The sequence below is a fragment of the Natator depressus genome, chromosome 5 (genome assembly GCF_965152275.1).
Source record: "Natator depressus isolate rNatDep1 chromosome 5, rNatDep2.hap1, whole genome shotgun sequence".
NCBI classification, from domain to species: domain Eukaryota; kingdom Metazoa; phylum Chordata; order Testudines; family Cheloniidae; genus Natator; species Natator depressus.
In genome coordinates, this window is record NC_134238.1 from 27,213,952 (window position 1) to 27,238,343 (window position 24,392).

Consider the following 24,392-nt stretch of genomic DNA (forward strand, 5'->3'; position numbering starts at 1 on the left):
CTTGATAACGATCCAAAGCAGAGCGACCCGAAACATGTTCATTTTCATCATCAGAGTCAGATGCCACCAGCAGAAGGCAGATTTTCTTTTTTGGTGGTTCGGGTTCTGTAGTTTCTGCATCTGAGTATTGCTCTTTTAAGACTTCTGAAAGCATGCTTCACACCTTGTCCCTCTCAGATTTTGGACAACACTTCAGATTCTTAAATCTTGAGTGGAGAGTGCTGTCACTATTTTTAGAAATCTCACATTGGTACCTTCTTTGTGTTTTGTCTAATCTGCTGTGAAAGTATTCTTAAAACGAACATGTGCTGGGTCATTATCCAAAACTGCTATAACATGAAATATATGGCAGAATGTGGGTAAAATAGAGCAGGAGACATACAATTCTCCCCCAAAGAGTTCAGTCACACATTTTATTAACTTTTTTTTTTTAACAAGCATCATCGGCATGGAAGCATGACCTGTGGAATGGTGATCGAAGCAGGAAGGGGCATACAAATGTTTAGCATATCAGGCACGTAAATACCTTGCAATGCCGGCTACAAAAGTGCCATGTGAACACCTGTTCTCACTTTCAGGTGACACTCTAAATAAGAAGCGGGCAGCATTATCTCCCATAAATGTAAACAAACTTGTTTGTCTTAGTGATTGACTGAACAAGAAGTAGGACTGAGTGGACTTGTAGGCTCTAAAGTTTTACATTGTTTTGTTTTTGAGTACAGTTATGCAACAAAAAAATCTACATTTGTAAGTTACACTTTCACTATAAAGAGATTGTACTACAGTACTTGTATGAGGTGAACTGAAAAATACTATTTCTTTTGTTTATAATTTTACAGTGCAAATATTTGTAATAAAAATAATAATATAAAGTGAGCTCTGTACACTTTGTATTCTGTGTTGTAATAGAAATCAATATATTTGAAAATGTAGTAAAACATCTGAAAATATTTAATAAATTTCAATTGGTGTTCTATTGTTTAACAGTGCAATTAATTTTTTTAAGTTAATCGCATGAGTTAACTGCGATTAATTGACAGCCCTAGTTCTTGTGGTTTCCCCTTTTATCTCCTTTGATTTAACTGGTGGCCTACAGGCAAATTAATATCAAACAGATAACCTGAGGGGTATATGCTATTTATAAAAAATACTACACATAACTCCCTCACTCTCCAAATATGGTAATTTCTATTTCCATATCCAGCCAATCCTGAAAATGGCATAAAAGAGTGCAGTTATGATAATGGTTTCATGATATGGAATTGTGTTCACTAGGAAATGTACCAGGATTAATTCATTTCACACAGGCCGCTAAAATGCCATGTAATGGCATTTAGTCACTACTAACCTCTCGTCTGTATTTAAACCCAGGTGTGCTGAAACTCGGGGTGCTAGGGATTGGTAACAACCAAATACAAGGTTTTTGCTTTCAGCACTCCCATTATAAAAATTGTTCTAGCACCGCTGTTTGAACCTGTGAGCTACAAATTATAAACTATTAATCCCATTACCAGTGCCATACAGACACTTACTGACTGTGTTAAAAAGAACTCCACCACTATTCTCCCCAAAAATAGGGCTAGTAACAAAAGAGTAAGTTTTTAATTGTCGGATAATGTTTTGTTTTGCTGTTGCAGAACAAGTCAGTCAGCCAGTGGAGGGAACACAGTTTAACCAATGAACTCCATCCCACCGCTCTTCTAACAAAAACAGAAATTACCTATGATGATGACACACAAAGCAGTGTCATAACCAATGGGAGCCATATTTATGTCCACTCCATCGAAGACAAGGGGAAAACCAATGTTTGCAACATTAAAAAAAAGGTTGAGGTTTTATTTTTAAGCTTCAATTATTACAAAAAGAGTAAATAATGAAAAATACAGTAGCTTTAACTTGCACTTGGATATTTGCCACGTGTCCACAGAAGCATGCTGCAGAATGAGTCTGCTTCCCAATCCAGTGACTTGTGAAACTCATGCCCTGGAAAGAGCTGCCTTCTCAGGATTGGGAACAGCACAACTTGGATCCTTCTGTACTGCCCACTCTCCTCTTGTTTAACAGGTAATGCAGAAGAAAAAATGATGACACTGATCTGAGAGGTCATGTGTATGAGAAAGCTTTACCTGTTAAACAAGTATAATTATACCAATATAAAAAGAAAAGGAGTACTTGTGGCACCTTAGAGACTAACAAATTTATTTGCGTATAAGCTTTCATGAGCTACAGCTCACTTCACTGGATGCACGTGCATCCGATGAAGTGAGCTGTAGCTCCCGAAAGCTTATGTTCAAATAAATTTGTTAGTCTCTAAGGTGCCACAAGTACTCCTTTTCTTTTTGCGGATACAGACTAACACGGTTGCTACTCTAAAACCTATACCAAAATAGTTAAACTGCTATCGTTATACAGGTGTAATGCTCCATGTGGACACTCTTATTCCAGAATAAGATTGGTGCTTTTTTTTTTGTTTAGTTTAAACCCCTTTCAAAGAGACATGCCTCAGATTCAGCAAAACAGCATGACCTAATTGGATATGATACCAACGCAGCACTATAAAAGTTTGTCATTCTTTAAAATAGGAACAATATACAGTCCTAACTGATTGCAACCAGGTAAAATATACTGTATGTCTAGTTATGGAAAAAAAATAATTTAAAAAATGCACATAACCATGCAGTATAAAATATAAAAACTCTGACAGCTTAAAGCTTTTCAAGTGACACAACAGGTCTTGCTAACTTATATATACTATGTGGTTTGGTTAACTCTTGCTTATGCAATCATGCATTTATGGGTCTATTTTTGTAAAGTTATTCATGGCATTGTGCACCACATAAGCTCTGAAAAGCTGCAGATATTGACTCTGCCTGTTCTTGACATATTAATAATGGAAATTTGCTCTGAGGCAAAAGACTTTAAGAAACAAAACTGTAGCTCGAGATTTAAAGTGTTGCCACAGAGAGGAGGATGTATATAAATGAGGCTCTTCACCAACCCAAATTGGAAATCACCTGATTCAAAACTTTAGTGACTGCAGAGACAATTTTCTTTTAAATTTTGAGTCTGTTCTTCTGAAAGTTGCAGTCACATCTGCAGAAGCCTTTGACTATGTGCTTGGGTAGTGACTGGAAAAATGCTAACAACATATTTATACCAATATTCTTTTACATTCATATAACTGTATGAAAATGGATGAACTCCCTGAGAATGCTTACTGGACTCAATGTGCAGCATGAGAACTGGCTACCTTCATACAGTCAGTATGAAATGGCTTATTGTGACCATCCATTCTAGTAATGAAAGGGGTAGAAAAAAGGGATGGGATGCAAAAGAAAACAACTGATACTTTTTATTGTTTTTCAGCTGGCCCCAGTGAGACATGTGGTTATGGCTTTCTTACACCTTACAGCCTCCCTGTTTGAACTCTGAAGGAAGTTCCCCGGGTGATAGTGAGAGAAGGAAAGTGCATTTGGCCTAATTTCAGATTCTATTGGATAAGTGGAATGAAACTCAAAATACCAGAATCATAGTCCTCTTTAGTGGTTGCTGAATCACTGAGCCTCTGCTGCTGTCACCCACTGAGTTAAGAATCTTGCACAAAAAGAGTGTTTAAACAGCAGAGCCATAAAAAAAATATGAACGTGCGGGGGGCAGGGACACAGGAGCAGGTGAGCAGTGAAGAGGGATCAAGAAAACAAGGGACAACGAAGCAGAAGAGCAGGGGACAGAGCATCCTGGTCAAAGAATCAGGGGACAGTGGAACAATTAATAGTGATAGAAATTTAGGAGAGCACAGGATAGGGACAGGGAGAGGAATAGGACAGAGAAGCCGACAGCATGGGGCAGCGCTCCTGGCAGGGAAAGGAGTATGGTGCCAAAGAGATAGCACTTCTTCAAATCAACACAGAGACAGGAGACTGCAAAAGACTTGGAAATAGTGTCCAGAGTAGAAGAGCGAGCTGGGGAGAGTGCCCAAAGTGCCTGGAGAGCTGGCAGAACAGGGAACTAGGGAATGTGGCCCTTCCATCCGTCAGGAGGAAAAGGAGACAGGACTCTCAGTTTGTGTGTGTGCACATTTTGGAAACAGTTCCCACCTAAAATGCATGCGTATAAATGGGAGAAGCAGGGAGCTTTTCCTGCTACGAGTTTGAAAATCAGAAGTCAGGCCAAAAACGGATTAGAAAAAAAAGCCAGGTTTAATGATTGTTGGGTTTTTTTATTGCCTCATAATGCTTGTGCTTACCGAGCTGGCAATATTGCTGCTCTCAGGCTGCTGCTTTATCTAAAGGACATTGTAAATGTCCTATTCAAATAGCAGCAAAATCCCGAAAAACAAACAAACCCTATGTTGATATCAGGACCCGGGGAATGTAGATAATACAATTTTAGAATTTTCCCCTATTTTTTTGCTGCATTCTACAATATTCTGTAAATTCTAAGGTTTTGTTTAAATACAGTTGTCTTATAAGGTTGCAGCCACCCAAGCATAAACAGATATGCTGTGCAACTGGTTTGCATAAAACTGACCCCAATTCAGTGAAACACTTAAGCATGTGTTTACCTTATATTTAACATTGAAGTCATTTGGACACCCAAAATTAGTGAACACTTTTGACAATCTTGGCCTTCCTCTGTTGATACCTCTTTTCCTCATCTCAGAAATAGGAATTATAATATTTTCCTATCTCACAAGAGAATTGTGAAGATAATTAATATTCATGAGTATCTCAGATTTTATTGTGATAAGAGCCATAAAGAAACCCAGAGGAAAGAAATAATTCTGTATTCAGTGCAGAGTTTGGAAAGTGTACTGTAAAAGATTCAGGGGCCACTAACTGAATGATGAGGATTGAACAGTTCCTTTAGTTTCACCTTATGCACTGAATGAGGCAGGGATTCTGTGGAAAAAAATAGTATGTCATGTAATGCACAATTAAAGACAATAAGATACATATCCACAAAAGTTGCACAGACAAGCTGTCATAAATATAAAGGGAAGGGTAAACACCTTTAAATCCCTCCTGACCAGAAGAAAAACCCTTTCACCTGTAAAGGGTTAAGAAGCTAGGATAACCTCGCTGGCACCTGACCGAAATGACCAATGAGGAGACAAGATACTTTCAAAGCTGGAAGGGGGGGAGACACAAAAGGTTCTCTCTGTCTGTGTGGTTTTTTGCCAGGACCAGAGCAGGGATGCAGGTCAGAACTCCTGTAAAGGGCTAATAAGCAATCTAGTTAGATATGTGTTAGATTCTGTTTTGTTTAAATGGCTGATAAAATAAGTTGTGCTGAATGGAATGTATATTCCTGTTTTTGTGTCTTTTTGTAACTTAAGGTTTTGCCTAGAGGAATTCTCTATGTTTTGAATCTGATTACCCTGTAAGGTATTTACCATCCTGATTTTACAGAGGTGATTCTTTTACTTTTTCTTCAATTAAAATTCTTCTAAGAACCTGATTGCTTTTTCATTGTTCTTAAGATCCAAGGGTTTGGGTCTGTGTTCACCTATGCAAATTGGTGAGGATTTTTATCAAGCGTTCCCCAGGAAAAGGAGTGTAGGGTTTGGGAGGATTTTGGGGGGAAAGATGTTTCCAAGTGGGCTCTTTACCTGTTATATATTTGTTAGATGCTTGGTGGTGACAGCAATAAAGTCCAGGGGCAAAAGGTAAAATAGTTTGTACCTTGGGGAAGTTTTAATCCAAGCTGGTAAAAATAAGCTTAGGGGTTTTTTCATGCAGGTCCCCACATCTGTACCCTAAAGTTCAGAGTGGGGAAGGAACCTTGACACAAGCTTAATTCTGGCATTTCCTAACTTTAATGATTTTCTTGTAAGGCACAGTTTTTATGGTATAGGTTGGAGCTATGATGTACGTGTATTAGCGGTTGGATTAGGTTACTATAGAAAGGCCACACCCTTCTCCTGGCCCAGTCAGCTCCTTCAGAATCTAAATTTTCATTTACAATTTTTTTTAAGTTTGTACCTTGGATTGCAAATATATCCATCTGAACATGAACAGACACAGTGCTCAAGTGTGCAGACAAACAGACTGAAGCTATAGCTCCCAAGAGTAAATTTGCCCCACCTCCACCAAAGGCCCTAAAAGCACTAGGATCTATGGGATTGGTGGTGGGAAGGGTAGTGCAATAGGACTCCCCAGAGAGATGTGGTTTATTAATATAGTGTGGGGAGTAGCCAGAGGAGCTGCAGTTATATGGATTAAAAAATAACCCTCCATTCAGGAATGCACAGAGAATCAATTGCTACTGTACAATCCATAGCCTGTAGTAAAAGCAGAGAAATGGCTCCAAAACCACTGAGTTGGAAGGAGAGTTCCTTTTCTCTCAGCACTCCTTGATACTCAGCCCTTTTCCCTGGACATGGCACAGGCAGCAACATCTGCTCCTAAGACAGATGCAAGCAAACTGATCCTATTTGACACAACCCGTTTTTTTTTTTAAAGCTGACGTTTAATTACCTGCTTTTTAATGTCAACTTTGTTAACTGTTTCATTGCTGAATACTTTAGCAGACATATCCAGCTACTCCAGGATTGTGGATGGAGTTTGGGATTATGAGGGTAGGAATGTTAGCAGACTACCAGCAACTTTCGCCTTCCCTTGGGAAGTTTTAAAGATGGCAGAATAGACTACATAAGAGAAAAGACCAAGATACAGTCTTTATTATGCTGTTCCATACTTCGTGTTTTTCAATAATATAGGCATAGACTTTTCTATCTGAAAGTTTTCCTGCTTACATTTCACATTTTAAAAAGTTATTACTAACAAAGTAATGTCACATCTGTAGTAGTACGCTGTCACATCAAGTGTAACATTGACTTACATATTGTTTGCTGCTCAGTGACAATTTTGGCAGAACGCAGTGCACCCACATTTCTCACTGGAAGTGCACACTTTCATTTAGAGAAAAAAAAAAGATTGGTTCCAGAGAATGGCACTGGTAAAATAAAAATAAGTTACTCCAGTGATTTGCTAGTATATTATGACACTTTTAATCAGTCTGAATGGGCCATGTTACGTTATGTTTTATAAAGTTGTATACTATCTATGTCTGTTATATTATGGTTATGAGAGATCATATGATTATTTGGAAACTGGAAGAAATATTCAAAATGTATTGCTAAAAGTCTCACTACTCACAAATTCACACCTGTACAGGGGGACAACAAGAGGCCCACGTACCACTCAAGTCCTACTTAAGCCCTTGTACTTGTCCTCTGCACAGGGGTAAATTGTACACAATGACTGGGGTCTGATTCCATTCTCACTGAAGTCATGTCATTGACTGTAAAAGGAACAAGACTGGACATTTACATAGGAAATCAACACAAATCTTTTTGTCAGTAATTAAAGGTGGCTAGGTATGAAAATATTTTTCCACTGGCTGGCAGGTAGCCCTATATTGTAGTGTCTGAATTCCAGCTGAGCCTTCTGTCACATCCCTATTTTGATACGCTGTCGTCAGTGCCTTTGAAAAATAAAACAGATTGCAGCTGCTAAATAGTTTAAAACATTCATGGTACTTAAGAGAGGCCAGATTTCACATTTGGATGCTAACAGTGGTGCTTAAATGCCTAAAATAGGTATTTGTGTGCCTATGTGCTGATGTGAACATTCAGATGCAGAACTGGAGGCTCTAATTCAGTGCAAAACTTCAAAACTGGCTCCAGATTATAAAAACCTGTGATTTTAGAATATTATTTAGACTATGGTTTACAGGTGGTTATGTGATGTTAAATCATGTTTGCTACTAAACATCGTAAAAAATGTGTTCTATTTCATTTTAAACTTGATATCCTTCTATGCCGTGACTACAGAGGAGATTAGGGACAATAACTGCTGTAGCTATCCTAGTGCAAGCCCTAGGGTGAAATCCTGGCTCTACTGAAATCAGTGGCAAAACTCCCACTGAGCCAAGATTTCACTCTGGTGTATGCAGGCTTAACTGCTATAAGCAGTAACTTTTACTTACTTTGGTTTCAAGCTTGGGTAAGCTGCACTATTGCAAGTCATAGTTTATAGCAGTTTTGCCTGTCTTCATCCGGGCTTTGCACTAATCCTACTACACTGGTGTTAGCTGGTTACTGATGGCCAAAATTCCCAATGTAGACAAGACCTGAGAAGCTACAAATAAAATCTCATTTTCTAAACATTTTGTTCTTCTGTGTTTGGGATTCATTGTTAATATTATTGTATTTTCAATGGACCCGATACGAATAACTGCAAAGTAATATTAATCATTTATTACATAACTTATTTTACTATAAAGACTTGCTTATTTGTATAATAGCATCATCAATGAAGCTGGCAGTTTTAGAAATAGGTTTTGTTAGTTAAGTTGCGTCCTTCCTTTAACTGACTCTAGTGTAAGAAAGCAATATTTAAAAGAAAAATCTCAGCATCAGAATGTTGCAATTTGAGACTATGTATATACATTAAATCGAGAGGCTGTTTCCCACCAGATTATACAATTATAAGAAGTAGATTTTCATGCCTAAACTAGAGTAATGACTTGGCAAATTCCCTTTAAACTAAACAGAGAGTAAAGCCTTAGGATAAACATCCTGAAAATCTGCTGAATAACAAACGATGTGCTATATAGTTAAGGAGAGCCTTCCATGGCTAGTATCTCAGAGTTCTGTACATAAAACACATAAAAAAACCGGATAAATTATGTTTATTATTGTATAATTATTATGTATTCAAAAATAACATATGAAACATTTAATGATTATTTTAGAGAACTACAGTCTGTTACTGGTACAGTATAAACTTTAGCAGTGGAGGCACATGGCCATGTTTATCACATTAATCCTGACTATTAAAATTGGAATATTGAGTCAATGATATATTGGCTTCTCTGCCACCCACTTCTATTTTCTGCTTTCACAACAATGATGCCTATCATTGGTGGTTACATTTCTTTTCATGATGCTGTCCTCCACAACGTGGGCAGTCCATGCCACCAGGGCCTACTGGCCCACATATCCTTTGTAGCCGTGAATTGGCATCTCTGGGTGAAGTTGCCTGATGAATTATTTTTATATGGACCAGTCGACTGTGGCAGAGGCAGAAAGGACACATTTGATGAAAATTTTAATTTCAGTTCAGATTACCCAAATATTAGTTGTGCTGATACATGACAAAGAGGAAATACCATTCAAAGCAATAAATCCAAAAGATCTAACGTTCGACATAGATTAACCAAAACTTGGTACATGTAGAAGGGTAATCACTGATGATAGCCATAACTTGTGACTAATCAGCTTTGGTGATGTTTTATGCCAATTGGAAATCCAGAGGAGATAGTACCCCCAATGAAGTTCACACTTTAACAATATTCAAGATTAATCATTATCATAGATGCAACCTGAATGGGAAAGAAAATGCAAAAATATTAGTATTGTATAATAATTTACTACTAACATAGATTTAAAAGTGATTTATTTCAGTTACATTACATGTAACAATTACTATATTGTTTGAAATGTGCAACATACCATCAGCAATATCATCGTAGATATCTCCATCACTGTAAATTTAGAAAGAGAAAAATATATTTGATCTTAAAAAAACCTCACATAGTATATATTATCATTTGCAAGTAGATACAAAATCAGGTAGCATGGTCTAGACACATATCAAGTAATTAAACACGGTTAAGGAAATACCATATTTATATATAGACTTCAGATATTTCTATATTTGGAAGGAACATTCCGAAATCAAGACAGGTGGAGAGGACAACATGCTCAAGGAACTTGAAAGTAAAGAATAGACATGGATAACATTTTTTTGGAAAATGGCATTTTTAAAAACAATGTAAGAAAAATGATGACTAAAAAAATCATCATTTTTGTGAGTACTTTTATAAAATGTTCATTTAAAATGAAATGGTCATTGATTTTCATTTTTATTTTTTTAACCAATAAATGAAAACAGTAGTAGAGGGAATCATCATATCCTTAAACTTTCTCAAAAGATGCTCAGCAATATAATAATGGGACTGGAGAAAGTAAATGCTAGACAACACATTCAGCTATTGTCCGTCTACAAATAGTACATGCTCTCCAAAGAGTATATTTTCAAAACAAGTTATTTACTTATGCACTTATTTATGTAATTGAATAGTCCCATTGTTTTTAATGGGACAACTCATATGTTTAAAGTTAAGTGAATGTATAAGTGTGTGCAGGGTTGAGGCCTAAATCTGTCATCTAATTTGGTGTTTAAGGGCCTGATCCAAACCCTACTGAAGTCAATGGAAAGACTCCCATTTACTTTTATGGGCTTTGGATCACGCCCTAAATGGTGAAGCCAGTGCACCTAGACTGAGTATTGGAAGCATAAATACTGAGCCAAATTCTGCTTTGGATTACACCTGTGCAGCCCCACTGGAATTACACAGGAGAAAATTAGAGGAGAAATTGGTCTAATATATTTAAACATTTGAAATTGCCATCATTTTAAGTAATGTGCAGTTAAATAGTGGTTATTATAATATTCAAATTATGGATTAAGGCATGTGTTTTGTATAATTTTTCAATGCTGAGTCCTGAATTTTTCAATGCTCAGTCAATAATACAGGAGTGGTTCCACAGATAATTTCAAACACAAATGTGGGAAGGTTAAACTTCATAACCAATTTAGCAATAAACTCATACAATAAAATATTTTATTTTCACTTTTAGTTGCACAATGAGTAGTTAACAGCAAAACTGAATATTTTATGACAAGTTTCCAGAAGATCATTTTGTACTTACTTCTCCATTAAACTGCTTCTCAGGACATAGCCACCTGTAAAATTAAATATACATATATATATATATTTAATTTCAATTTACATTATATTTCTTGTGTTCCCAGAGAAAGCCATTTGAAATGCATAGCGCATTTTTTAATACATAAAATAGAAATATATATACCTACGGTACAGTAGAAAGGAAGAGGTGGTAATCAGAGAATTTACACACATGATACTGAAATGAATTTAAAGTGATTAATTCATCCTTAATTATTATTGTTATGAGAAGTAGCAGTAGAAGTAGTAATATTATGGTAGCACCTACAGGTCCCAATCAGAGATCAGGGATCCATTGTGCTAGACACCGTACGTGCACATAAGCAGTAATTTTTCATGTCATTGTAATGAATTTCCATTGCTCAGACACCTAGTGCTATGGAGAACAGAGGGGAATTCAAGATGTACAGGATCAGATTTTATTTTTTATTTTAATTTCTTTGTTTCACATATCTGCTAAGTAACCATGTTAGATTGCACAAGTTTTAACAGAATTTACAAAATGTGTCGTGTAGCCAAATAACATCTTCTCTTACCAGATGTTTCAAAAAGACTGAATACCTGCCGCTCTGGCTGCAAAACTACCCATTAATCCACAAAAGGGGACTCAGACTCATCAGGAGGTACACTTAGAGTCAGAGGGTGACCCCCATACTCCCACTCACAAGAGTAGCCTCATTAAAGTAATTTAATGGTGTTTAATAGGAGCTTACCTAATAATTAAGTGATATCTGTTCAGAATAGTGTAAAACTACATGATTAAATGAGACACCTTTTCTTGATTGGTCCAATAACCTGAATTTAGTCTCAGTATTCATTAATTTTTATAGGGCTGTCAAGCAATTAAATTAATCGTGATTAATCCCGCAGTTAACCAATAATAGAATACCATTTATTTAAATATTTTTGGATATCTTCTACATTTTCAAATATATTGATTTCAATTACAACACAGAATACAAAGTGTACAGTGCTCACTTTATATTTATTTTTGATTACAAATATTTGCACTGTAAAAAACAAAAGAAATAGTATTTTTCAATTCTCCTAATACAAGTACTGTAGTGCAATCTCTTTATCATGAAAGTTGAACTTGCAAATGTAGAATTATGTATAAAAAATAACTGCATTCAAAAATAAAACATTGTAAACGTTAGAGCCTACACGTCCACTCAGTCCTATTTCTAGTTCAGCCAATCGCTCAGACAAAAAAGTTTGTTTACATTTGCAGGAGATAATGCTACCTGCTTCTTGTTTACAATGTCTTCTGAAAGTGAGGACACCTTTGTAGCTGGTGTCGCAAGATATTTACATGCCAGATGTTCTAAAGTTTCCTATGTCCCTTCATGCTTCATCCATCATTCCAGAGGACGTGTCCATGCTGATGATGGATTCTGCTCGATAATGATCCAAAGCAGTGTGGACTAACTCATGTTCATTTTCATCATCTAAGTCAGATGCCACCAGCAGAAAGTTGATTTTCTTTTTCGATGATTCAAGTTCTGTAGCTTCTGCATCGGAGTGTTGCTCTTTTAATACTTGTGAAAGCATACTCCATAACTCGTCCCTCTCAGATTTTGGCAGGCACTTCAGATTCTTAAACCTTGGTTGAGTGCTATCTTTAGATATTTCACATCAGTACCTTTTTTGTGTTTTGTCAAATCTACAGTGAAAGTGTTCTTAAAACGAACAACACATGATGGGTTATCATCCGAGACTGCTATAACATGAAATATATGGCAGAGCTGGAGACATACAATTCTTCCCCAATGAGTTCGGTCACAAATTTAATTAATGCATTATTTTTTTAACAAGTGTCATCAGCACGGAAGCATGTCCTCTGGAATGGTGGCCAAAGCATGAAGGGGCATACAAATGTTTAGCATATCTGGCATGTAAATACCTTGTAATGCCAGCTACAAAAGTGCCATGCGAATGCCTGTTTTCACTTTCAGGTGACATTGTAAAATAAGAAGCGGGCAGCATTATCTCCCATAAATGTAAACAAACTTGTTTGTCTTAGTGATTGGCTGAACAAGAATTAGGACTGTGTGGACTTGCAGGCTTTAAAGTTTTACATTGTTTTGTTTTTGAGAGCAGTTATCTAACAAAAAAAATCTACATTGGTAAGTTGCACTTTCATGATAAAGAAATTTCACTACAGTACTTGTGTAAGGTGAATTGAAAAATACTATTTCTTTTGTTTACCATTTTACACTGCAAAAATTTGTAATAAAAAAATTGTTATTGAAATCAATATATTTGAAAATGCAGAAAAACATCCAAAATATTTAATACATTTCAATTGGTATTCTATTGTTTAACAGTGCGATTAAAACTATGATTAATTGCAATTAATTTTTTTCGACATCCCTAATCAACAATGCTAATTTTTTATTTTCAAAGTATTGTTAAGACAAATTGGTTTTTATCTATACGTACAGAGAGATGGACACACTCATATTGTGGTGAATGATAACAGAAATTACTGGGACTGCCAGACCGGACCAGAAAATAAAAATGGCACTTTTAAAAATGTATTTGTTAGGCCTAAGTAACAGAAATGTAGCTTGTTCCTGGGACAGAAATATTCTTGGAGTTGTGTGGAAAAGTTAATTTATTGGGTGACTATAATTGAACTTTGTTAATAGACAAGATTAATAAAAAAACTCAAAATATAAGAATATAAAAGAAACTGAGAAGAGCTCCTCATCAATGAATAAAAATAACATTTTCTTCTATTATTGCTGGATCAGGAGACAACTACACACAGGATATTTTAATCCCTTTGAAAAAAATGTCTTGTTGACTTTGGAAAAAGATACCTGATATTCTAATTCTTATATAATGGCAATCCCTATAGTATCTGACCACTATTGGGCAATCAGTTATGAAGGAGAAATTTCCAAGATTCCCAATTCATTACAGTCCTTGGGGAGAGTCAGTACATAATTATTTTGTCTAATTTGGTTTAGATTACCCTTAAACTACAGTATCTGATGACTCAAATCCAATTACAAGAGATGTCACCTTGAGTGCATACAAGACACAAGCAGGCAAACTCATTTCAAAACTTGTGCAGATGGCAGACTATATGGATCCCTAAAGTACACAGAATTTTAGTGTAAAGTTTTAGAACTCTTATAATAACATAAAATCTAGCAGAAGTGTCACTGTGCCTTTAAATTAATACCAAACATAAGCCTTCTCTGCATATACTACTGTTGATCTACAAATAGGTAGTTCTTGTTATAGGTTTTCTCTTCTGCAGCAACTCACAAACAATGGTATCAAAGAGTTGCGAGTGTTACTGGAGAAACTCTCTTTCCTCCATTTTGTATGACTAATCTCTATTCTGAATAAGCAGGAGTCACTCCACTTTAAAATGGAAGCTGCAGATCATGAGCATGCATGGTATAAAACCCAGCTAAGTAGGTCAAACTTGGACCATGCCCAGTTAATGCAGAATAAAATGAGGTATGGTCACAAAGTAAATGTCCTAGAATATGAGCAGTGGGGTCAGATGAGGTAATTATGGTTCTGAAACAGAAACAACGTGAGTGAGCATGTGCAGAATGAGATACAGTAATGTATGGCGATAAGCATGTACAGCCCGAAGATGAGGTAATGTGTGTTAGTAAGTATGCTCAATAGGGGTTAAGAATAGCATTACAAAAAAACCTCTGATAAAACAGTATATAAGGCAGGAAGTTAAGACACTTGACAGAGAACAAGATTGGAGAGCAGGCAAAGAGATCAGTCGGGAGCCAGTGAGAAGAGCTGCTGGAAAGGAGCAAGAAGAAAGATCCAAGGGCTTACCGAGCAAACAGAAAAGTTGTTGAGGAGATCGAAGAGTTCCAGAGAGAGAGGGTTTAGAATCCCGAGAAGAACGTTGCTAAGAAAAGCTACTTCAGCAGCAAGTAGCAGCAACATTAGTGACAATGCAGCGGAATCACTAGACAGTAAGCTTGTTAATTTTAACTATAGTTTAGCATAAGTATAGTATACTTAATATGAGTGAATGTGTGAATGAATGGTTGTTAATTATAATTTTCCTATGTAAAACTCAAAATACAAGATAAGAATTGTCAATGATCTATTGCAGACTGATCACCTGTAATAGAGTGCATCACGTAGAATCATTTAAACTGTATGCTATTGTGGTTTAAATGCTCTTTAATTTGCAATAAAGGATTTGTATCTTATTTACGACTTTAGATTACATTGTACTTAAATTAATAAAAAGATACTTTGTTTTGGAAAATATGCAACTTGTGTCAATCACTTTAGCGGAAGGTTACATCCGTGTCCCTCAAGTGTTTCCTTAGCTACCCTGGAGCCCCATACCCCAGGAAGAGCAGATTAAGGGGGCAATAGGCAGGTTATTCTAGGGGCGCCCAAAAGCCTAATTTTTGGGGTAACACTAGCAATAGAGATTGATACCACCATTTGGGAGTTGCTGGCAGAAGAGAGAACCTATAACAAGATCTAACTGTATGCAGATCAACAATAGTACATGTAGAGAAGGCAAAAGTTTGGTACTAATTTAAAGGTACCTTTTTAGGGAGACTGCATCTTGGGAACCCATTGCTCAAATGAACCCAAATTTGAACCACTAACCCCACCTTGCACCTCCATGAGTGCAATCCAAGTAAGCAAGTGGATTTTAGAGCACTTAGAATAGTCATTCTTTAAATATTAAGTGAGTTTCCATCTTAACTATAGCAGAGCTGTCATTTTGCTATAGTGAAGAAATTTTGTCAATGCAAAATCAAATCATAGAGAACCATATACACCTAAAGATATTGTTGAACTAGGAAGAGAGACACTCAATGGAAAAATCTTTTAAAAGTAATTAGCCAATTAGATTATGAAATAACAGAGAATTAGTATTTTCGGAGAAGCTCTAAATTGTGATGAGGTGGCCATGAGAGTAAAGAAACATTCAGCAATATTGTATCCATAGTCTGAAACCTCTCAATCAGGGATGTCAACTACCCACTGTCTGGTAAGGATCCGGCCCCCCGACGTATTTGTCTGGCCAACAAGTCATATTCAGATTCTGCAGAATTACAGCTTCTATTAAAGAAGGAAGTTTGAAGCTTTCATTGTTGTAAAGAAAACCTTCCAAATGTGAACCAAGTGTAGCTGACAGGGTGATGTCTGTCTGAGTCTGCAGACAACCTGAGAGAATAGCTCTGAGTGGTGCATACTCCTCAAGCTGTATTCTACCCTTGATTTTTGTGCAAACCACCCATTGACATCAGTGGGAGCCCTGCGGTGGAATGAAGGAAACATGTAGTCTTAAATGTATACCTTAATTAAAATGGAATTCAGCACGTTCTGCTGAACAAGTTTGGCACTGCTATGTTAGATACTCCCCCACCCCTTATTTTTCAATTACAACTCAAATAGCAAATATTACAAAGGCAACAATTGAAGACCTGATCTTACTGCTCTCCTGGGGCCTTTGAAACCAGAGTTCCTGTAATTCATTTCATGTTAGCATGCTTCCCTCTTAAATTAGGGAAAAATCACCAATTACCATAATTCCCAAGGGGAAATGAGCTTCTCTGTGGCATATACCACTCTGCTTTCCTGTCTCATGTTACTGTAATGCAAATTTTCCAATTAGCAGACTTAGTAGAACAACTTATTGATTTTTCTGTGTCACAGCCACAATACATAAATCATGTAAAATTGTTTAGAGAGAATTTATATCTAGGGTCAGAGTTGAAAATTCCTTTAAAGATAATCTACATTAATTTAATATAATAAAGTAATTATTTGGATGCTATTCAGATTTCTGAGATCTGCTTTAGCCTCAATTTCTTACTGTTAATAGTTAAATTAACACAATCACATTTAAAAATAATCTTCTTTAATTAAATAATTATGTCCAAAGTTAACAGCTACAGGTTAGTGACACTGTCCTAAACTAATTACCAAATGACAAAAAGAAAAGGAGTACTTGTGGCACCTTAGAGACTAACCAATTTATTTGAGCATAAGCTTTCGTGAGCTACAGCTCACTTCATCAGATGCATACTGTGGAAACTGCAGAAGACATTATATACACAGAGACCATGAAACAATATCTCTGTGTATATAATGTCTTCTGCAGTTTCCACAGTATGCATCCGATGAAGTGAGCTGTAGCTCACGAAAGCTTATGCTCAAATAAATTGGTTAGTCTCTAAGGTGCCACAAGTCCTCCTTTTCTTTTTGCGAATACAGACTAACACGGCTGTTACTCTGAAACCTACCAAATGACAGCTTCTCAGTAAAGAAGTTAGCAACCAAATTATCAGTTCTTTTTTTTTTAATATGGGTTCCGAAAGCTTCTGAACTAAAGTTAGAACAGGAATGCTTTGAAAAAGGCACATGAAATCTTGTTGTCATTAATATGACTCATTTTCCTACACCTTTAATATTTGATTAAAGATATATTAGGGAAAATATTTATGTTCGTGCCTGTATTAATCTTGCCTATATTAATATAATGAGAGTCATGAAGAGTGGCTATTTAAATAACCTCTACCATAACTTGTTCATTCAAATATTTGACTACAGCTGTCTTGCTAATGGGCTGAAGGACCCAATCCTACACATTTTTACTCACACGACTGACTAAATGACACTGACTCCAATTACATGAAGTTCTATCTATTTAGAATTTTACCATTTCTCTTTCCTCAGATTTCATTACTAGGGATGTCACTGGCATAAAAACAGGAGTTCTTTTTAAAGACTTTGTCTGCTTTTGACTCTAGCTGAGTAGAGACTAAGGGCTTGTCTACACTACAAAATTAAGTTGACTTAAGTCAATGTACAGCCACCACAGTAATTAAAGCAGTCGTTTATAACCACACTGGCTCCTTCTGTTGGTAGTGCATGTCCTAACCAGGAGCACTTCCAACTACTGAAGTGAGGTATTGTGGGACACCGGCACCTTCAGTCCTCATCCAGGTCCTGACTGACAGCTTGGGCTGTCAGCGCCGGGGCTGGGTGGAGGGCTCTAGCTGTCAGACCCACTTTGGCTGACACCCGACATCTGAGGTAAGTAATGCAGTGTCTACACGGACACTGTGTCTCCCTAACTACATTGACATAAGCACTACGCCTCTCATGGAGGTGGATTTATTATGTTGGTGTAGCGGGCCACTAACTTCAGCAGGAGCAGCATTGTAGTGTAGACCCTGACATAATTGGGTCAATGTAAGCTGCCTTACGTTGACCAACTCTGTAGTGTAGACCAAGTCTAACATTTTGCAGGACTGGCCCAACAACCTGCTGATATCTCGTGGAGAACTCTGAGAAATATTCCATTTAAAAATCATTCTGTCTGTCTCATTTCTGCTTTTTATTCTTTCTTTCTTTATTAGGCACATTCACAAGAGAGCAGGATTGCTGTTTCTCAAATAGTTCATGGGCTCCAGCAACTTTTCCCCTTCTTGAAGTCACAGGGTGTGCTACTATTGCAGGAGACTGGACTCATGAGGCAGGAGCTAGGATTTCTTGCAGCTCTCTGGTCTCTGAGTTTGTTTGACACTGCTCCAGCCTATATTGCATTTCTTTCTCTGTGGGAAAATATGGCCCAAAAGCTACGTATCAGAACGTGCCGGGTTTTAAAACACTTTGTTCCCTTTTGTGTATTTTACTGGTATGTGAATGTAGGTGCCTGTGAGTAAAACTCTGCTCTCATTTATCTGATAAAAATGGAGGGCCTGATTCTTATTTACTCCAAGGGCTCTTTACAACACTGTGGCAGTGTAAAGGGGCCTTAATGTGGACATAAATTATATTTACAAACACTTTAAGGTCCCTTTAGGCTGCCATTTAGACTACTGAAGTGAATGCAAAGTCTACCATGGACTTTGAATCTGGCCCAGAGAGCAGTGTTGATGAAAATTTGATCCACAGCGTACTTCTAATAACTCCAATGTGTGTATTCTACATTTATACCAAATAACTGAGAGAAGAATCTGTCCCTATAATCGTCATTCCTTGTGCATCAAGATGAGAATATGTGTTGATCTATGTAGGCATGTATGTAGGTAGTATATATATAAGTATGTAGGTACGTTAGTATTTGAGCAAGTTAAAAATTAAATGGGGGAAATCGGTGTGCAAAGAGAAAAAGTGACAAGAAAAGTCCTTAACTGCTGAGTTTTGCTACCATGGATTTCACAGATGTTTTATGGTAGTATGTTTGTTATAATTTTATTTTTGTTGGGAGAAATACCAACTGTATTGCTTTAGAATTCTTGTCAGTATTGGCTATATTTAAGGCTAAGATTTTGTCATGGATATTTCTAGTAAAAATCACAGATATGTCACTGGCAATGAAGAAAAATTCATGGAAGCCCATGATCTGTCCGTGACTTTTACTAAAAATATCCAAAATGGGGAGTTAGGTGCAGGTCCCCACATTGCCTGGGGAAGCTGTGCAGCTGCGGGGGCCCCGCTCTGAACTCTGGGGGTTCCCACTGCCTGTGAGGGCTCAGAGCTCCAGGGTCCCCCATCGCCTGCGGCACCTCAGAGGTCTGGAGTCCCCCACCGCCCAGAGAGGCTGTGAGCTCCAGGGTCCCCCTGCCACCTGCGGAGGCCAGGATCTCCGGGGTCCCCCCGTTGCCCACAGTGGCCGGGAGCTCTGGGATACCCCCACTGTCCGTGGCGACGCGGAGCTCCAGTCAGGAGCTGCAGCCCTGCCATCCGCAGCAGCCTGGAGCTCAGGGGTGCCCCACTGCCCCTGGCAGCCAGGAGCTGTGGGGTCCCCCTGCCTCCTGCGGTAGTTGGGAGCTGCGGGGTTCCCTCCTGAGCAGCTCCTGACCACTGAGGTAAATTCACGGAAGACCTCTGTGAAAAAATCATAGCCTTAACTATATTCAAATTTGATTTCATAAAATCTTTTTGACCCTATAGGTATGCATGTATCATAATGCCCTTAGCTGGGGTGAATTCACTAACAAAGAAATTATAAAAATCAAGTTGAATTTTCAAATGTCTAGAAAATTAGCAGAGTCTTAAAATCTGCATTTGAGATTCACAAATGAACCCCATCTAGCATAATCATATAATATTAGAAGAAGTGATTGGATCATAGTATGTGCTACTTTACAACCTCTGCAATTCCACTGACGTCAATAGAATTAACACAGAATTTGGACTGCTCTACCCATTGCCTTAAAGCATAATTATTCTTTAAAAGGCATGAAGCTATTCCCACTAAAGTCAATGACAGAAGTGCAATAGACTTCAATGCGGTAGATTCTGGCCTTTCATCCACTTATCAATATGGAAGTTGACAGGGATTTGTTCAGGGGTTTTCAGTGAAGGTGTTCTTGTTTGTTTGTTTGTTTTCACTCCTTTGTGCACAGCAGAGTGGCAGCTTCTGTCATTATTCAAATGATCAAAGGACTTTGAAGAAATCCATAGGGAAAACTAACACCACAAACTATTTTCTGTTTTGTTGTTGATGATCTATTTAGAAAAATGCTACAATGAAAGTCACTCATTGGGGAAGGGCCCAGGCCAGGGGCCTGTCCACACGTTGGAAAACCCACATGCAGCCATGCCGGGGAGCCCTTCACACCCTCCAGGTGCCCTGGGGAGAAGACTCTGCTCCCAATTAGAACAGATTGGTACATGGGGAACAGAGTGGACATGCCAAAAGAAAGGTCCATGCTTATGTAGATCCAGTGACCAGTAATCCCCACATAGGAGATATGAAAGGGTAAAAGTCACTGTTTTAGCCCATGGCATGGGCTGGGAGAATGGAAGAGGAGGGCAGCTGGAAGAGCAGTGTTGTATCCCTGCAGCCTATTCATCCATCTTTTTATATACAACATGGATTTCTACCGATTTGGGAATTTTATAAAGTAGGGTAATTAAATATCTCTGGAGGATTCAAAACCATCAGTACATGGGCCAAATTTACATAAGGGACATACCAGCTTCTGCTAGACAGACAAAAGAAGCCAAGACATTTTTCCAGGATGTCTGGCTGCAGCTGCTTTATGAACCCCTAATAACAGGCAGCACTGGCCAGGGAGGACATGTGATTAAGATCTGCTGAGTGGAGAACTCCCTGGTGGTGCTCCCATAGAGCCTCCTGCAAGGATTAAACCTCCCTCCCTCACAATAGAAATCTAGCATGAGGGCAAGTGGGACCACCATCACTAGTCCTCCTATGGGTGAATTGTAGGAGAGCTGACACTGGAGGTGCAGGGAGGGTGAATTTTGCCCCTACTGCTTCATTAAATTCTATCTGAAATTTTAGTTGTACTCTATATGACGAATAGAGAGATCTGAGCAGCAGACAAAACCTGTTAATCTTGGGAAATGCAAACTAATATTTAATTAAATAATAATGCTGCCTTTCTCTCACCCTGATCTGTCTTGTCTATTTAGCTGGTAAGCTTTTTAGGACAAGCACAGTCTCTTATCATGCATTTGTGTAGGCACTACTGTAAGTAATAACAAAATAATAACACCAAATAATCTATATGCTGTCCGACATAAAGCAACCAGAAAAAGCGATCATCAGTCAATGCTTGATCATAACAAGGTTGTGGTTCTTCTAGTTTCATGAGTGATGTTGTGCAGTAAATTATTATTCTCTACTTGCCAGTTTGTTCCACAATATGTGTCAGGTTGTACCATGTGTTATATAACTTACATTTCCCTTCTTCGTTCCTACACAGGACCTTGCCATCATCTATGATTTGTATAACTTCAACTGACTCCCCTGGTTTCACTGGTAAGTCTTTTGCTCCCCATTTTTTAGACGGCAGATCGGCGATAATCATAGTGGAATAAAGAACTCTAATTTCACCTTCAAACTGCAAAAACAAAATAAAGAGATGCAAGACGCAAACATTACACAAGCTTTATAGTCTCTTATACATTGTGGTACAGTTTCTTCACACTTATGGTCTGGTTTTCAGAAACTTAGGCAAGTAATTGTGTGCGCTATTATGGTATCTATACTTCTGACTGCACATCTCTTACGCCTCTTTATTCCATGCAGAACATAGGGCCTTCCATCTTTGCTGATCTCCTGCTGCTGCAGTCTTACCTTCTTCCCATATTATTTTGATGGCTTTCAGTTCTGCTTCTGTTGTGTGTTTCCATGTTATTCTTGGTCTCCCTCATTGCTTGTTGCCCTGGGTCTGTTCCAGTCCTATGTCTATCTTACGTTATTCAGGTCTTTCCTCCACGTATGTCCGAGCTATCTCCATTTTTGTTCCATAATTTCCTGTCCTATTGGTTTCTGTTTTGTCCCCCAGAGTTCTTCATTTGTGTTTTTTTACTGGCCATCTGATATTGAGGATTTGTCTAAGATAGCTGTTTATGAAAACTTAAAAAGAAAAAAGAAAAGGAGTACTTGTGGCACCTTAGAGACTAACCAGTTTATTTGAGCATGAGCTTTCGTGAGCTACAGCTCACTTCATCGGATGCATCACAAAAGCTCATGCTCAAATAAACTGGTTAGTCTCTAAGGTGCCACAAGTACTCCTTTTCTTTTTTCTTTTTACGAATACAGACTAACACGGCTGTTACTCTGAAACCTATGAAAACTTAGAGTTTAGATAGGAAGGTCTTAATAAGTCTCCAAGTTTCAGTGCAATATAGTAATATTGAGTTGACAATAGTGTTAAATATTTGAAATTTAATCTGGAGGGAAAAATTTATGTTTCTCCAGATCAACTTTAGCACTACAAAGGCATGTCTGTCTTTTGATATTCTGGCTTTAATGTCTGTTCTACCTGTGACATTTACAATCCTGCCAAAATATGTGAAATATTGGATCTTTTTTACGTCAGTCCCAGAAAAGGTTATTGGTGTTTCTTGTTGTGGGTTAATTCTCATGGTTTTAGCTTTCTTGGTGCTGATTTTTAATCCTACTAATCTGGATCATTTGATTTTGGCTTGCACGTCTCTATGGGTATGGGATAGCAAATTGATGTCATCTGCAATGCCATTTGCTATGCAAGTACCCAATTTCCTGGTACAAATAGAGAATGCAACTGCGTTTCAAAGTGTTTGAAAGTCAGCCCTTGGTGTGAATGAATGGGATGCTGTATATTTTATTCTAGTAATAAACTAATCATACATTATACACATGATGTATTATAGACAGAACAACCAAAAGAGAAAATTGGCCATGTCAGTCAAAAAATCACAAATGACAAACTCTTATTGACATGAGACATACACAATAAAATCACTTCTTTCCCTATAGGCTAGTCCTTTCACACAATTATTCAGCTGCATTTGAATAATTTTACTGATTTCTAAATTTTTGTAGAGGAATTTTGGTGTTAGCAAAGGTTGCGGAACTGGCATAGGCGGAGAGTGAAACCATCTTTCCATCAAACAAACAGGGTACAGCACAGGCAGCAGCAATGCAGACTTCCCTCCACTGTTTCCCAGTATGCCCCCGCTCTGAGCTGGATGAATCACTCTAAGGGTATGTCTATACTATGAAATTAGGTCGAATTTATAGAAGTCGGTTTTTTAGAAATCGGTTTTATATATTCGAGTGTGTGCGTCCCCACAGAAAATGCTCTAAGTGCATTAAGTGCATTAACTCGGTGGACTGCTTCCACAGTACCGAGGCTAGAGTCGACTCCCGGAGTGTTGCACTGTGGGTAGCTATCCCACAGTTCCCGCAGTCTCCGCTGCCCATTGGAATTCTGGGTTGAGATCCCAATGCCTGATGGGGCTAAAACATTGTCACGGGTGGTTCTGGGTACATATCGTCAGGCCCCCGTTCCCTCCCTCCCTCCGTGAAAGCAAGGGCAGACAATCGTTTTGCGCCTTTTTTCCTGAGTTACCTGTGCAGACGCCATACCACGGCAAGCATTGAGCCCGCTCAGCTCACTGTCACCGTATGTCTCCTGGGTGCTGGCAGACGTGGTACTGCATTGCTACACAGCAGCAGCAACCCATTCCCTTGTGGCAGCAGACGGTGCAATAGGACTGGTAGCCGTCGTCCGAGGTGCTCCTGGTTGCCTGTGTGAGGTCGATCAGGAGCGCCTGGGCAGACATGGGCGCAGGGACTAAATTTGGAGTGACTTGATCAAGTCATTCTCTTTAGTCCTGCAGTCAGTCCTATTGAACCATCTTATGGTGAGCAGGCAGGTAATACGGATTGCTAGCAGTCCTATTGCATCATCTTCTGCCGGGCAGGCAAGAGATGAGGATGGCTAGCAGTCCTATTGTACCATCTTCTGCCGAGCAGCCATGAGATGTGGATGGCATGCAGTCCTTCTGCACCATCTGCTGCCAGCCAAAGATGTAAAAGATAGATGGAGTGTATCAAAACAAGAAATAGACCAGATTTGTTTTGTACTCATTTGCAAACCCTCCCCCCGCTCCCCGTCTAGGGGACTCATTCCTCTAGGTCACACTGCAGTCACTCACAGAGAAGGTGCAGCGAGGTAAATCTAGCCATGTATCAATCAGAGGCCAAACTAACCTCCTTGTTCCAATAAGAACAATAACTTAGGTGCACCATTTCTTATTGGAACCCTCCGTGAAGTCCTGTCTGAAATACTCCTTGA

The 24,392-nt window shown here is 38.3% G+C and overlaps 1 protein-coding gene across 1 annotated transcript in view; it reads right to left on the reverse strand.

Annotated features, from left to right (window-relative positions):
* Positions 1-8,785: 8,785 nt before the first annotated feature.
* FYB1 (FYN binding protein 1) overlaps positions 8,786-24,392 on the reverse strand; it is a 70,555-nt gene continuing 54,948 nt past the window's right edge. The window contains exons 15-18 of the mRNA XM_074953918.1: positions 21,503-21,665; positions 10,784-10,817; positions 9,521-9,552; positions 8,786-9,390 (exon numbers count right to left, since the gene is read on the reverse strand). Of these exons, the coding sequence (XP_074810019.1) occupies positions 9,368-9,390; positions 9,521-9,552; positions 10,784-10,817; positions 21,503-21,665 (252 nt within the window). The 3' untranslated portion in view covers positions 8,786-9,367. The remainder of the gene's footprint in view (positions 9,391-9,520; positions 9,553-10,783; positions 10,818-21,502; positions 21,666-24,392) is intronic.